Source organism: Girardinichthys multiradiatus, chromosome 8 (assembly GCF_021462225.1).
Source record: "Girardinichthys multiradiatus isolate DD_20200921_A chromosome 8, DD_fGirMul_XY1, whole genome shotgun sequence".
NCBI classification, from domain to species: Eukaryota; Metazoa; Chordata; class Actinopteri; order Cyprinodontiformes; family Goodeidae; genus Girardinichthys; species Girardinichthys multiradiatus.
Genome location: NC_061801.1, coordinates 42,669,714 through 42,685,288, shown reverse-complemented (window position 1 = coordinate 42,685,288; position 15,575 = coordinate 42,669,714). Strand labels below are relative to the sequence as shown.

General features: G+C 45.3%; 1 protein-coding gene across 2 annotated transcripts in view; it reads left to right on the top strand.

Moving 5' to 3' along the window:
* Positions 1-767: 767 nt before the first annotated feature.
* Positions 768-15,575, top strand: part of apc (APC regulator of WNT signaling pathway) — a 30,118-nt gene continuing 15,310 nt past the window's right edge. The window contains exons 1-2 of one of the 2 annotated variants that reach the window (XM_047372980.1): positions 768-973; positions 9,798-9,953. In XM_047372980.1, the coding sequence (XP_047228936.1) occupies positions 9,819-9,953 (135 nt within the window). In that variant the 5' untranslated portion in view covers positions 768-973; positions 9,798-9,818. Of the gene's footprint in view, positions 974-5,798; positions 5,862-9,797; positions 9,954-15,575 lie in introns of those variants that run through there. The other variant, XM_047372981.1, reaches the window with a different exon arrangement.

Below are 15,575 nucleotides of genomic sequence, written 5' to 3'. Positions count from 1 at the left end.
TGGATGAGCTAAAGGCCGCTATCGAAGCATCCTGGGCCTCCATAAGACCTCAGCAGTGCCACAGGCTGATTGCCTCCATGCCACGCCGCATTGAAGCAGTCATTTCTGCCAAAGGATTCCCGACCAAGTATTGAGTGCATAACTGTACATGATTATTTGAAGGTTGACGTTTTTTGTATTAAAAACACTTTTCTTTTATTGGTCGGATGAAATATGCTAATTTTGTGAGATAGGAATTTTGGGTTTTCATGAGCTGTATGCCAAAATCATCCGTATTAAGACAATAAAAGACCTGAAATATTTCAGTTATTGTGCAATGAATCTAAAATATATTAATGTTAAATTTTCATCATGACATTATGGAAAATAATGAACTTTATCACAATATGCTAATATTTTGAGAAGGACCTGTATATGTATAGAGAGAGACTTTTTATTTGTAAGTTTTGGATGATCAATAAGAATCTATTCATCATTTACTAGAAAAATCTGACTACTTTATTAGTTTAATTAAACTATTTGCTCACTTTGCTGTTGACCAGATAAAAAAATCACTTTTTAACTTTTACTGATTTAGTTTTTAACATTATGACATTTTCTTGGCCCCTTCCGACTTGACAGATTTGACCCACATGACAAAAAGTTTGGACACCCCTGACTTAAAGGCTCAGAATCAGATATGAACATAATCCCACCAATGGTTTAAACCCACAGTTCAGAACCAGGTCCATTTAATCACAGCATGGAGCCAGCTGGTCCTCACAGCGTCTGTAACACACACACACTTTCACACAGAAGCAAGATGGCGGAACACAGCAGACGCTGCGGGTCCACAACAAGACGGCTTCGATAAAACTTCTCTGGACTTTGTTTAACCCAAGTTCTCTCGTCCGAACCGGATTCATGAGGTCTGACGGCCCGTCCCCCGGCTGGTTGTGTCTGTTCGCCGCCTGAACTCACTCTCACCGGGAAGGTAGGAGCTGTTAGCCTAGCTGGTAGCTGGCCTCTTGTTTTGGTTCCGTACCGGTGTTTGGACGCAAACGTGGACAGTACAGAACTGTTCTAGGTTCACCGGACCTACAAGTCAGAATCTGGGGTTTAATACAAGGAGAGAGTGTGCAGTTGTTCCGGGAGAAAGCCGGGAACAATGCGGTGTTAGCATCGGCTAAAGGCTGCAGTCCCGACTGGACGTCCAGCTAACAGCTGATGAAGGATCAGAGTACTGCTGTAGTACTGAACAAATGATAAAATACTACAGGATTACCACCGTAGTACCTCCGTAATACCGCTAAAGAACTATCAGAGGTCTTTACTGTCCATCAGCCACATGTCTTCTAAACAGGACCTTCATCTGAAGCATGAAGCACAGCTTTCTGTGGAGCTTCTTAGAGATGGAGCTGCTGGTCCTTGTTCATCTGTAGCTGGAGCTCTTCTCCACAAGCACGAAGATTAATAATAAAGACTTTAACTGATGCTGCACAACAAAGAGCTAATTTATCTTTATCACTATTTTTATATATTACAAATATGTCAATAATACAACACCTGTCCAAAGGTTCTAATCAGAACAAAAGGCTCCAATCTGTCAGGGGAGCATAAAGTCTCTGGAGTTATAGATGATCATATGGAGCCGACCGTGGGTTCCAATTCCACCTGCCTGTGCCCCTGGGCACAACGCTTAAAGCCTTTTTGCCTACCGATCTGGGTATCGGTGTGTGTGTGTGTGAGCGTTAGTGAGTGGGACTGGGTGGATGTGGCTCTAGTGTAAGGCGCTCTGAGTGGTTGGGATGACCATGTGGTCTCGTGAGTCCAGATTGACCCGGTTCCAGAGTGTTGGGTCCATTAGAGTATAAGAGAAGAGCAGGAAGTGATGCAGCCATCATTGCTATTGTCTTGGATTGGTTGGGTCCAACTTCAGAAACATTATGTGTTAGAATGAGGTCAGCTGAACCCTGAAGGTACCAAACAACCAGGTTCAGTGAATTCCTTCTTCCCTGATGGCACGACATTAATCCAAGATGAAGATGCCTGGAAACATCAGGAGCAGATGGTGACAGAGTGAGTCAACAAGCACCACAGAGTCCAGAACTTGACTCCACTGAGAATCTTTGAAATGTTCTGGTGAAAAATCTGTGCAGCGGTCCGATTGTTTGCCATCTCTACAAGATCTTGGAAAAAATGAATGCAGCTCTGGACGGAAATAAATGTTGAGAGGTTGCAGAAGGAAAGGATGCCAGAGTGAATCTGTGCCATGATCAAAGCTAGAGGAGGTCCAAGGAAATATCAGTAGAACATGCTTCAGGAGGACATTAGAAGGTCTGGCTGAAAACACAGCAGTTTGGGCTCCCACAGCAGAACCGTTGGCAAGCAGGTCACTCCTAGAACGGCAGGCAAGGCAGACTGGTCCGGGTACTGGCCTTTGGGATGTCCGCTCCTTTCTTTGGATTCAGAACCGGGTAAATAATGCAAAGTGGACACTCAGCACAAGATTCTGAAAGCTTAAAACCCCCAACAGTAACAAATGTGACTGGACGATAAATAGTCCCAGAAATGATTGAAATAAACAGTAATATTGTCATTTGGAAACAGTTGTTAACTAATATATGATAATGGAATAATAATGCCAGTAGCTACACCCTCTCAACGATCAATAAACTTTAATTCCTAAAGAACATTTAACGTGGGAAGACATTTCAAATACCCTAAACAACCAAAACCAATAAATAAAATGGATTATGAAGTCTCAGTAAACAAAATTAACCTTCAAAGAATATCAATCATTAGACTGAGAGAGAGAAACAGGGTTAAACAAAAGCACAGCATTTAACCAAGAGCCTCAACAGGCCGTATGTGACCCTGGAGCTTCTTCATCTGGCGGATTAAACCTTTAATCGTTCCAGGGATTGTGGACTGCCTGGAAGACGGAGATGGCCCGGTTGTAGTTTTTTTCCCACCTGGGAAAACTGCATGCGATGATTATGTTTTATGTGCAACTGCATGTTTGTCGCATTGCCACTTTTAGTCGCTACTGATTTATGACAAATGCGACCTACCGACTCCCTCAGGTTGGTCTTTGGGTTTGAATCCATCGTGTTCCCACACTGCAGTGGTCTCCTGCAGCTTTGACACCAATTCCACGTCTTCACCAGCGCTCCTCTGGCTTACTGCTCCTCACGGGGCTCCCATGCTACCCTGTGAGGTACGTAACGAGACCATGCGCCTGGCAAGTACCTGATGCAAGGGTCCACTCCTCCCTACGCTCAGGAAACGAGGTGGAGGGAAAACCTTTGGTCATCCAGTCTGTCGAGTAGAGAGGGAGACAAACAGAAAGGATTCAGCTCATTTATTTATGATGAGACTAATTAAATTCATTAGATTAATTGATTTATTGCTCATCGCCACAGGGCTAACTGGCAGGATAGTAACTCAGGGTAGCGCAGGGCGATAAAGTAACATTATTCGCACCACAGCTCAACAGGGTGATCGGTACTGGTTGATTCGGTCCGGTCCGCTCTGCTCTGCTCGGAGCCCGGCATTCAACCAGGGCTTATCTTCTGCCTGGATAACATCAAGTAGGGATTGTCCCCCAATCAAAGTGGGCTTTGAGGAACTGTGGGAGTTTTGTGATATTATACAGGCGTTGAGGTAAAGGGGGTCTGAATTGAGCCAATCAGAGAATCCGTCCAGTGTGACATCAGCGAGTTCATGTGATCTTGTTCTCTGTAACCCAGTGTCTGCTAGCAGCTGCTTAGAACTTTAGAGGTTCTTTAACGTGATAATTTCACAGCATCAGCAGCTCTGGAGGACTGAACCTTGGCTCCTGATCTGTGGAGTAATTCTGGAGTATTGTAGGGAATAAGGTGACCTTCATGTTCTGGCTCTTATCACAGCTTTGAGAAGCGTGCGTAAGTTGATGAAGACCAGCTGGCGGTTTGCAGTGGGCAGCAGAGCACAGAGACATGACAAGTATATAGCTAAGCCATGGTACTACAGTATACTGCAGTAACAGCGTTGGTACTCAGAGTACTGTAACTGTGCAGCACTCTGGTGTCAGTCTGGGGAGTCAGTCATACCTCCTTTTATCAGTGAAATCATGATGGCATCACCGTTTCCCTTCATCATCATCCACCACCTTCATCATCATCCACCACACAGCTGGAGGATGTGGTCAGAAAACGTCCTTCAGCTGACATTTAAAACTTGAAGTACGTCTCAGGCAGTAATATTGCTAAAGTCAGAAACTGTTTGAATTTCAAAGATGATGCCCAGGTGTGAAGCCCACCTGCACAACATCAGAACTGCTCCATGAAGCTGGAGAAAACCAGAGTTGATGCAGACCAGAGGAGGACAGAAGGTCCTTAGAGACATATCAGGAGATCATCAGCCTGTTCTACTTCTTTGCTGTGTAATATTGTTAAATTGCGCTGGCATATTTTATCAGAACCAGAAACAACCAGTCCCGCTGACCCAGGTTTTACAATCAGATGTTCCTCTGTAGAAACTCTGACCACTGACCTCTGGACTTCCTGTAGATGTTCAGCCGCTTGTTGTAAAGCAGCATCATATGTTCCTCCGCTGATACCAGCTCACTGATCTGGGATCCAACCCACAGTCGGATCCCTTCTTCCTGGTTCATCTCCACAGTTGGAATCTGGAGATGTTTCCTCATTGTGGTGGCGTTCTGCTGCATCCTGACCCTTTATATGTTCTGCTGCAGCTGTAATCTGCTGACAGATGCTGCAGAGTTACAGTCTGATGGAGACAGGCAGGAAGCAGGGATTGATGCTTGGTCCACCTGTCCGTTCCTTTCATGATGCTGCAGTTATACAGAGGTGATCTGAACAGGTTCATCTCAGAGACCCTCCAGTTTGCTGGGATTTATAAAGACACCAAAGACTTCAGTCGGTCACACAGGGCGCCCCCTGCTGGTCGTGACTGGAGTTCACGTTGAATGCAGATGGCCTCCAGGCTGCTACAGTCCCTCTGCAGGCTGCCCAGGTTGGTTGGTCCATCTGGTGGAGTCAGGGCCTCGGAGATCCTCTCATATACTCAGGCGCATCACTGCCTGGTTCCTTTAAAGATCACACAGTCTCTGGTGCTGAAGCTCCAGTCCCAGACTAGAGGGATCCAGTTTGGTTCTGAACAGACTGTATGTTTCTGACCTTCAGATGTGAGATGATGATGCAGCTGTAGTCTTAGAGTCTGGCATCTGTCCTTCAGACTGGCTGCAGGTTCAGGTGTTCCAGAAGCTGCTGGTTCCTCAGACTGGATCCGTCCTGGTTCTTCTCTCTGAGTTCAATGTGAATAATGAGCTGTTGTTCTTTCTGCTGGACGCTGATATAATCTGACTCTTGTTGAACCTTTAAAAACACAAAGGTTCTCATAATGTCTCCTCACTAACACCAGGAACATGTTGGAACATCTTGGTGAACATCATTCTTCTTTGTTGGCCAGATCCAACTTCATGTGAGAAGTTCACTGCATCTCGGTGGTGTGTATGTTCCTGCAGATCAGATTATGGAGGTCTATCAACCAGAATATTGTTCTGCTGTACGTTTCCTGAGGATCTTCTCCTCAGTCTCTTTTCTCTCATGTTTTGCTGTCATTTTTCAGTTTCTTCTTGTTTTTATTTAGTATATTTTTAAATGTTTTTACCGCAGATCTATTATCTCAGTAATCCGGTCCGTCAGCCTGCAGTGCTGCTGCAGAGCATGCTGGGATGATGGGGGGGGCAACTCTCCCTCCCCCATCCCTCCCTCCCTCTTGCTCTGTGTCTGGATCCTGATTGGCTGCTGGCCGGCTCAGCTGACCTCCTTCAGTCAGATACAGAGACGGAGGCTGATGGAGGCGACAGCGATGGGGTGAGCTGCCATTTTCTCCTTTTATCCACCAGACTTACTCCATCCTTCATTCATCCATCTGCTGTCTTCTGTCGTTAGACTGTGGATGAAAGGATTACTGGGGGGCGGGGGGGCCTTGTCGTTCATTGTTTGTTCCTGGCTGGTTTCCTTTATCTGTGGATTTAATTCATTCATCTTCTCTGTTACAGATGGAGGGGGGAGATGGGTGGATGGATGGATGGGTGGATGGATGGAGAAGGAGGGGATCAGATGATGGAGGGAGGAGGGAGAGAAAATGGCTGACTGGTGGTGGAGGGGAGGAGATTTTCTCTCCTGTAGTGTTTTCAGCTGCTATTGATCAGAATCAGCTGTGAAATCATCAGCATTGATCAGACAGCTGATAGATGCTGGTGCTGCTGATTCTGGGTCAGGATGGGAGTCCTGTGGTTCTGATGGGGGATGTATTGGTGCTATGTTACGGCGTGATGTAAGTTTGCTGCAGGGATCAGTGCTACCCCAGTGTCTTTGCATATAAATACTTGATGGTTCTATAGATCCAAGTTCTTCCTTCCTGCTGTGAGCCACAGGCTGTCTGAGGTTCTGTCTTCAGCTAAACCTTCACACTCTGAACTAAAGCTGACCCGGGTAGACCCAGACCCACCCCGGTGGAACCTGAAGCAGGTAGATCCAGGGACATTTCAAAGCCACCTGCAGAGTGGACCATTTTGAAGGACCTTTTGTTTCCCACCACGGTTCACCAGTGTTAAGTCATGGTTTCATCTCTAAACATGAAGACTAGACAAACAGAAAAATGTGTCCTTCATATAGAATAATTGATCCAAACGGATCCGTGTTTAACAGAACATTCATTGGACGTCAAAAATCTGTCATTTTAGAATAGAGTTAAACCTTCTGACCAACCAGCTGTCTGTGGTTTAGTTCAGATTTCTGAAGAGATGTTCTATGAAGTTCTGGTCAGGAACCTTTCCTCACCTGCAGACAGATCAGTGAGTTTGTAGAACCCTGTAAAACCCTTGGAGTGCATGGAGTTAACAGCTGATCTCAGACTGGGTTTCCAGTTCCACTCAGGCTGTATCCATCCCCCTCAGCAGCTGATCCGGCATAGCAACACGGACCTTGATTGGCTCAGAAAACAACAAACTGAACAAGACTTCAGGGTATCTGAACTGGTCCTGAACTGATTCTGTCTGGGTCTCTGTTCCTCTGGTTGTTGAAGCTTTTATTTACTTACACAGTTTTAACTGAAGGTCATTTTTACCTTGTTGTCACAACGTTATTGTATAGTTATTAGTTATAGCTAACTGGGTCTGAGAGGTTCTGACAGGTTTTGGTATTTCTATGAAATGCATATTTAAAGTAGGACCTCCAGCAGCTTCTGGTTCCTGACCCGAGTTCAGTCATGATTGCAGAAAAAGTCCAGAGATTTATTATTATTTCCTGTTTTTCGGTTAAAATCGATTTGTTCTGATATCAACATTGGAATGAAAAATAAGTTTGACCGTCTGCACACAAACACACAAAAACTGCAGAGTTGATCAGTGGGTCCAAATGGTTCTGTATAAATGGAACATATAATTTATTTACTAATCATAAACCAGCCTGAAGGCTGAAAGATAAAGGACACATCAGCTTTCTGAATTACTCGCAGGTAGGGGGCGCTGTAGTTAACATCCTAAACCAGCTGATCACACATAAAATCAGACACACAAACATTTCCCCCAAAACACTCAGAACAAACCACCATAAAACAGCGGGTTTGGTTCTGATATTTATTGACGGTCCTTCAGAGAACCAGCGTCTACAGGAGGAGGGAGCAGACAGAGAGCAGCTGCCCGTAATCAGACTGCCTTCATCGGGTCAAACTGGAGGAAGACCTGCTGAATCCATGGAGCACGAAGATCCAACCTAAAACTAACTTCACCACGGTCAGAAGTCCGTGGTTCTGGTCTTTAAGGTCCTGGTCCTTGTTATTACCATGGATGAGACAAGAACCTCCTCATGAAGCCCAAAATGTTCTTCAGGCAAACTTTGGACCTTCACCATCCAGACAGCAGCGTCTCTCCTCTCTGCTTCTCCTGCAATCCCCTCAAATCAGAACCTTTGAGCCTTATTCTGGTTCTGGCTGGACTGTGGTCCAGATAAATATCCCAGTGGATCATTTTAGACATAAAGGACATATAGAAGACATTGTAGCATATCCAATAATACAAACATTATTAGTATTTATTTATTTTATTTATGATTGTTTCACCAGATTAATGTGATGATGTCACACAGTAACATTAACGGAGGTGCAGCTCCACAATGACGGCTAGAGGCGGGGCTTCAAGCCAGAACTCCAGCCGTCATTGGGTCATTGGAAACAGAACTGGTACCGTACCGAGTGGAGTGGAGCCAGTGGAAAAGGGGCAACAGAGATGCATGCACTGTAGGGCTGAACAATATGTCATTATCCGAGCATCCCGGTGCAACATGCATGTCTCAAAGAGCAGAAGAGGGTCAGATGCATGATGGGAAAGCGGGCACTGATCATAATTCATATCACCATCACAATAATCAGCAGCAGAATCACAGAGACCCGTTTCCTGATGTCATAACGCCCCAGTCTGGATGGAAAGGCAGTGGGTCAGATGTTCCTGACAGTTCAGCTGTGGAGCAACACAGACCTGTGGACACAGTAATGCCCCTTTTCTGTTAGTACCTACTCTACTCGGGTCGGGTCGGGTTGGCATCTTGATGTGGGTGGGATCGTCATAGCTACGCCACCCTACAGTGTAGAGACAAAACACAACAATGGAGGACCTGCTGCTCTATGGCTGCTATCACACCAGAAACGGCAAGACAAAGCATCTGGATCAGTACCAGAGAGAGAGCGAAGCCATGGAGCGGTACCAGCTAGAGCACGTGTGAGGGCAACGCTACCTACTGCTAGCCTGCTATAGAGGTCACATAGCCCAGCATACAACGATTTAAACGTTGAAGATATTAGTTATTAATTTGTCACATTGTGATGTGAGTAGTGATGGCGCCCCCTGCCCAATCAGTGACCCGACTCGGAACGGTTGGAAACACATCCAACCAGAAACTAAAGACGGTATCGGTTCCACGTAACTGATACTCATGGAAAAGCCTGAAAAGCGAGCAGAGCCGTGCCGAACTGAGCCAAGTAGGGATTAGTGGGGCATTAGTCAGAGTCACCCACAGTCACCAGTGGGAATAGGGTTTTATTGTGACCTTCACAGCCAGAAGACAGCTGGATCAGTGCTGGTTCTGGATTTATCTTAACAGATGTTCTCCAGCATGTGATTATACTCACTGCTCTGACTTCAGATGATCATCCAGCAGATTCATTGGAACTTCTGGGACTGCAGCTGCTACTAAACAGTCCCAGTTTAAACTTTAATCTGTGAGAAGAACCTGGGTCAGTTTTCAGAATTTTGCAGCTCCAGGAGAGACTGATCCACCATGAATCTGGCTGGTTCTTCCTCTGTCAGACACAGTTTGAACATTTTCTTTGTCTGAACATTATTGTCCTGTCCTCCCCGTCCATTGTTGGGGAGCTCCGCAGGGAGCTGAGGTAGCTTCATTCAATGTTCAGGTGGATCTGCTGCTACTTGGAAGCGCAGTGAAGGTCACAGATGTCCTCCTGTGTTTGCTGCTGCAGAGCCTGCTGGAGGGCTTACCAGGCTGCTGACATAGGAAACAAAACACATTGCCTTCAAAATAAAAGTCAGGTTTTACTAAATAAAAGCAGTATGCTTAGATTTGCTGCAGAACTGAGACTTGATGGACGTTGGACTCATAGTTCTCCATAAAATACCCAGCTTTGGTCCACAGGTCTCCTTGTGGTGATTATGGAGACGATCAACTTTTGACCCGCAGGCGACTCCACCCAGCTGCTGTCTCTGAGTTCTGTTTGTGGTTTGTGTCGTGCAGATCTGACGCTGGGCCTCCAGCATGGCGGCAGCGTCGTATGACCAGCTGCTGAGGCAGGTGGAAGTGTTGAAGATGGAGAACTCCAACCTAAGACAGGAGCTGCAGGACAACTCCAACCACCTGACCAAGCTGGAGACCGAGGCCTCCAACATGAAGGTGAGAACACCAGGAGAATGAGGTGAACACAGGAAAAACACCTCGAGGACAGAGGAAGGAAATGGGTGGAACGCCAGGAGAACATCTGCTGCCTGCATCCTGTTGGTCTCAATCAGGAAGCTGCTCAGCCTCTCTCTCTATGTCTCTCTCTCTCTATGTGTCTCTCTCTCTCTCTATGTCTCTCTCTCTCTCTATGTGTCTCTCTCTCTCTATGTCTCTCTCTCTCTCTATGTGTCTCTCTCTCTCTCTATGTCTCTCTCTCTCTCTATGTGTCTCTCTCTCTCTATGTGTCTCTCTCTCTCTCTATGTCTCTCTCTCTCTCTATGTGTCTCTCTCTCTCTATGTGTCTCTCTCTCTCTCTATGTCTCTCTCTCTCTCTATGTGTCTCTCTCTCTCTCTGTGTCTCTCTCTCTCTCTATGTCTCTCTCTCTCTCTATGTGTCTCTCTCTCTCTCTATGTCTCTCTCTCTCTCTATGTCTCTCTCTCTCTATGTGTCTCTCTCTCTCTCTATGTCTCTCTCTCTCTATGTCTCTCTCTATGTGTCTCTCTCTCTCTATGTGTCTCTCTCTCTCTATGTGTCTCTCTCTCTATGTGTCTCTCTCTCTCTCTATGTCTCTCTCTCTCTATGTCTCTCTCTATGTGTCTCTCTCTCTCTCTATGTGTCTCTCTCTCTCTCTATGTCTCTCTCTCTATGTCTCTCTCTATGTCTCTCTCTCTATGTGTCTCTCTCTATGTCTCTCTCTATGTCTCTCTCTCTATGTGTCTCTCTCTCTATGTGTCTCTCTCTCTCTATGTGTCTCTCTCTCTATGTGTCTCTCTCTCTCTCTATGTCTCTCTCTCTCTATGTGTCTCTCTCTCTCTATGTGTCTCTCTCTCTATGTGTCTCTCTCTCTCTATGTGTCTCTCTCTCTATGTGTCTCTCTCTCTCTCTATGTCTCTCTCTCTCTATGTGTCTCTCTCTCTCTATGTGTCTCTCTCTCTCTCTATGTCTCTCTCTCTCTATGTCTCTCTCTATGTGTCTCTCTCTCTATGTGTCTCTCTCTCTATGTGTCTCTCTCTCTCTCTATGTCTCTCTCTCTCTATGTCTCTCTCTATGTCTCTCTCTCTCTATGTGTCTCTCTCTCTATGTGTCTCTCTCTCTCTATGTCTCTCTCTACAGGTCCTTCTCAAAATATTAGCATATTGTGATAAAGTTCATTATTTTCCATAATGTAACGATGAAAATTTAACATTCATATATTTTAGATTCATTGCACACTAACTGAAATATTTCAGGTCTTTTATTGTCTTAATACGGATGATTTTGGCATACAGCTCATGAAAACCCAAAATTCCTATCTCACAAAATTAGCATATTTCATCCGACCAATAAAAGAAAAGTGTTTTTAATACAAAAAACGTCAACCTTCAAATAATCATGTACAGTTATGCACTCAATACTTGGTCAGGAATCCTTTTGCAGAAATGACTGCTTCAATGCGGCGTGGCATGGAGGCAATCAGCCTGTGGTACTGCTGAGGTCTTATGGAGGCCCAGGATGCTTCGATAGCGGCCTTTAGCTCATCCAGAGTGTTGGGTCTTGAGTCTCTCAACGTTCTCTTCACAATATCCCACAGATTCTCTATGGGGTTCAGGTCAGGAGAGTTGGCAGGCCAATTGAGCACAGTGATACCATGGTCAGTAAACCATTTACCAGTGGTTTTGGCACTGTGAGCAGGTGCCAGGTCGTGCTGAAAAATGAAATCTTCATCTCCATAAAGCTTTTCAGCAGATGGAAGCATGAAGTGCTCCAAAATCTCCTGATAGCTAGCTGCATTGACCCTGCCCTTGATAAAACACAGTGGACCAACACCAGCAGCTGACACGGCACCCCAGACCATCACTGACTGTGGGTACTTGACACTGGACTTCTGGCATTTTGGCATTTCCTTCTCCCCAGTCTTCCTCCAGACTCTGGCACCTTGATTTCCGAATGACATGCAGAATTTGCTTTCATCCGAAAAAAGTACTTTGGACCACTGAGCAACAGTCCAGTGCTGCTTCTCTGTAGCCCAGGTCTGGGGAATGCGGCACCTGTAGCCCATTTCCTGCACACGCCTGTGCACGGTGGCTCTGGATGTTTCTACTCCAGACTCAGTCCACTGCTTCCACAGGTCCCCCAAGGTCTGGAATCGGCCCTTCTCCACAATCTTCCTCAGGGTCCGGTCACCTCTTCTTGTTGTGCAGCGTTTTCTGCCACACTTTTTTCTTCCCACAGACTTCCCACTGAGGTGCCTTGATACAGCACTCTGGGAACAGCCTATTCGTTCAGAAATGTCTTTCTGTGTCTTACCCTCTTGCTTGAGGGTGTCAATAGTGGCCTTCTGGACAGCAGTCAGGTCGGCAGTCTTACCCATGATTGGGGTTTTGAGTGATGAACCAGGCTGGGAGTTTTAAAGGCCTCAGGAATCTTTTGCAGGTGTTTAGAGTTAACTCGTTGATTCAGATGATTAGGTTCATAGCTCGTTTAGAGACCCTTTTAATGATATGCTAATTTTGTGAGATAGGAATTTTGGGTTTTCATGAGCTGTATGCCACAATCATCCGTATTAAGACAATAAAAGACCTGAAATATTTCAGTTAGTGTGCAATGAATCTAAAATATATGAATGTTAAATTTTCATCTTGACATTATGGAAAATAATGAACTTTATCACAATATGCTAATATTTTGAGAAGGACCTGTATGTGTCTCTCTCTCTCTCTATGTCTCTCTCTCTCTCTATGTGTCTCTCTCTCTATGTCTCTCTCTCTCTATGTCTCTCTCTCTCTCTCTATGTGTCTCTCTCTATGTCTCTCTCTCTCTCTATGTCTCTCTCTCTCTCTCTCTATGTCTCTCTCTCTCTCTATGTCTCTCTCTCTCTCTCTATGTCTCTCTCTCTCTCTATGTGTCTCTCTCTATGTCTCTCTCTCTCTCTCTATGTCTCTCTCTCTCTCTATGTGTCTCTCTCTATGTCTCTCTCTCTCTCTCTGTCTCTCTCTCTCTATGTCTCTCTCTCTCTCTCTATGTGTCTCTCTCTCTCTATGTGTCTCTCTCTCTATGTCTCTCTCTCTCTATGTCTCTCTCTCTCTCTATGTCTCTCTCTCTATGTCTCTCTCTCTATGTCTCTCTCTCTCTCTCTATGTCTCTCTCTCTCTCTATGTGTCTCTCTCTCTCTCTATGTCTCTCTCTCTCTCTCTATGTCTCTCTCTCTCTCTCTATGTCTCTCTCTCTCTCTCTATGTCTCTCTCTCTCTCTCTATGTCTCTCTCTCTCTCTATGTCTCTCTCTCTCTCTCTATGTCTCTCTCTCTCTCTCTATGTCTCTCTCTCTCTCTATGTGTCTCTCTCTCTCTATGTGTCTCTCTCTATGTCTCTCTCTCTCTCTATGTCTCTCTCTCTCTATGTCTCTCTCTCTCTCTATGTGTCTCTCTCTCTCTATGTGTCTCTCTCTATGTCTCTCTCTCTCTCTATGTCTCTCTCCCTCTCTATGTGTCTCTCTCTCTCTATGTGTCTCTCTCTATGTCTCTCTCTCTCTCTATGTCTCTCTCTCTATGTCTCTCTCTCTCTCTATGTGTCTCTCTCTCTCTATGTGTCTCTCTCTATGTCTCTCTCTCTCTCTATGTCTCTCTCTCTCTCTATGTGTCTCTCTCTCTCTATGTCTCTCTCTCTCTCTATGTGTCTCTCTCTCTCTCTATGTGTCTCTCTCTATGTCTCTCTCTCTCTCTATGTCTCTCTCTCTCTATGTCTCTCTCTCTCTCTATGTCTCTCTCTCTCTCTATGTCTCTCTCTCTCTCTCTATGTGTCTCTCTCTCTCTATGTCTCTCTCTCTCTCTATGTGTCTCTCTCTCTCTCTATGTCTCTCTCTCTCTCTATGTGTCTCTCTCTCTATGTCTCTCTCTCTCTATGTCTCTCTCTCTCTCTCTATGTGTCTCTCTCTGTCTCTCTCTCTCTCTATGTCTCTCTCTCTCTCTCTATGTCTCTCTCTCTCTCTATGTCTCTCTCTCTCTCTCTATGTCTCTCTCTCTCTCTATGTGTCTCTCTCTATGTCTCTCTCTCTCTCTCTATGTCTCTCTCTCTCTCTATGTCTCTCTCTCTCTCTCTGTCTCTCTCTCTCTATGTCTCTCTCTCTCTCTATGTGTCTCTCTCTCTCTATGTGTCTCTCTCTATGTCTCTCTCTCTCTATGTCTCTCTCTCTCTCTCTATGTCTCTCTCTCTCTCCCTCTCTCTAGGTCTCTCTCTCTATGTCTCTCTCTCTCTATGTCTCTCTCTCTATGTCTCTCTCTCTCTCTCTATGTCTCTCTCTCTCTCTATGTGTCTCTCTCTCTCTCTATGTCTCTCTCTCTCTCTCTATGTCTCTCTCTCTCTCTATGTCTCTCTCTCTCTCTCTATGTCTCTCTCTCTCTCTCTATGTCTCTCTCTCTCTCTCTATGTCTCTCTCTCTCTCTATGTCTCTCTCTCTCTCTATGTGTCTCTCTCTCTCTATGTGTCTCTCTCTATGTCTCTCTCTCTCTCTATGTCTCTCTCTCTCTCTCTATGTCTCTCTCTCTCTCTATGTCTCTCTCTCTCTCTCTATGTCTCTCTCTCTCTCTATGTCTCTCTCTCTCTATGTGTCTCTCTCTCTCTATGTCTCTCTCTCTCTCTATGTGTCTCTCTCTCTCTCTATGTGTCTCTCTCTATGTCTCTCTCTCTCTCTATGTCTCTCTCTCTCTCTGTCTCTCTCTCTCTATGTCTCTCTCTCTCTCTCTATGTGTCTCTCTCTCTCTATGTGTCTCTCTCTCTCTATGTGTCTCTCTCTCTATGTCTCTCTCTCTCTCTCTATGTGTCTCTCTCTCTCTATGTGTCTCTCTCTCTATGTCTCTCTCTCTTATGTCTACTCTCCTCTCTCTATGTCTCTCTCTCTATGTCTCTCTCTCTATCTATGTCTCTCTCTTATGGTCTCTACTCTCTCTCTCTACTCTCTCTCTCTCTATGTGTCTCTCTCTCTCTCTATGTCCTCTCTCTCTCTCTATGTCTCTCTCTCTATCTATGTTTCTCTCTCTCTCTCTATGTCTCTCTCTCTCTCTCTATGTCTCTCTCTCTCTCTATGTCTCTCTCTCTCTCTCTATGTCTCTCTCTCTCTCTATGTCTCTCTCTCTCTCTCTATGTCTCTCTCTCTCTCTATGTGTCTCTCTCTCTCGTATCGTGTCTCTCTCTCTATGTATCTCTCTCTCTCTATGTCTCTCTCTCTCTCTCTATGGTCTCTCTCTCTCTATGTCTCTCTCTCTCCTCTATGGTCTCTCTATCTCTATGTGTCTCTCTCTCTCTCTATGTGTCTATCTATTGTCTCTCTTACTCTCTTCTATGTCTCTCTCTCTCTCTGTCTCTCTACTCTTCTATGTCTCTCTCTCTTCTCTATGTCTCTCTCTCTCCTCTATGTGTCTCTCTCTATGTCTCTCTCTCTCTCTCTATGTCTCTCTCTCTCTCTATGTCTCTCTCTCTCTCTCTCTATGTGTCTCTCTCTCTATGTCTCTCTCTCTCTCTCTATGTCTCTCTCTCTCTCTATGTCTCTCTCTCTCTCTATGTCTCTCTCTCTCTATGTGTCTCTCTCTCTCTGTCTCTCTCT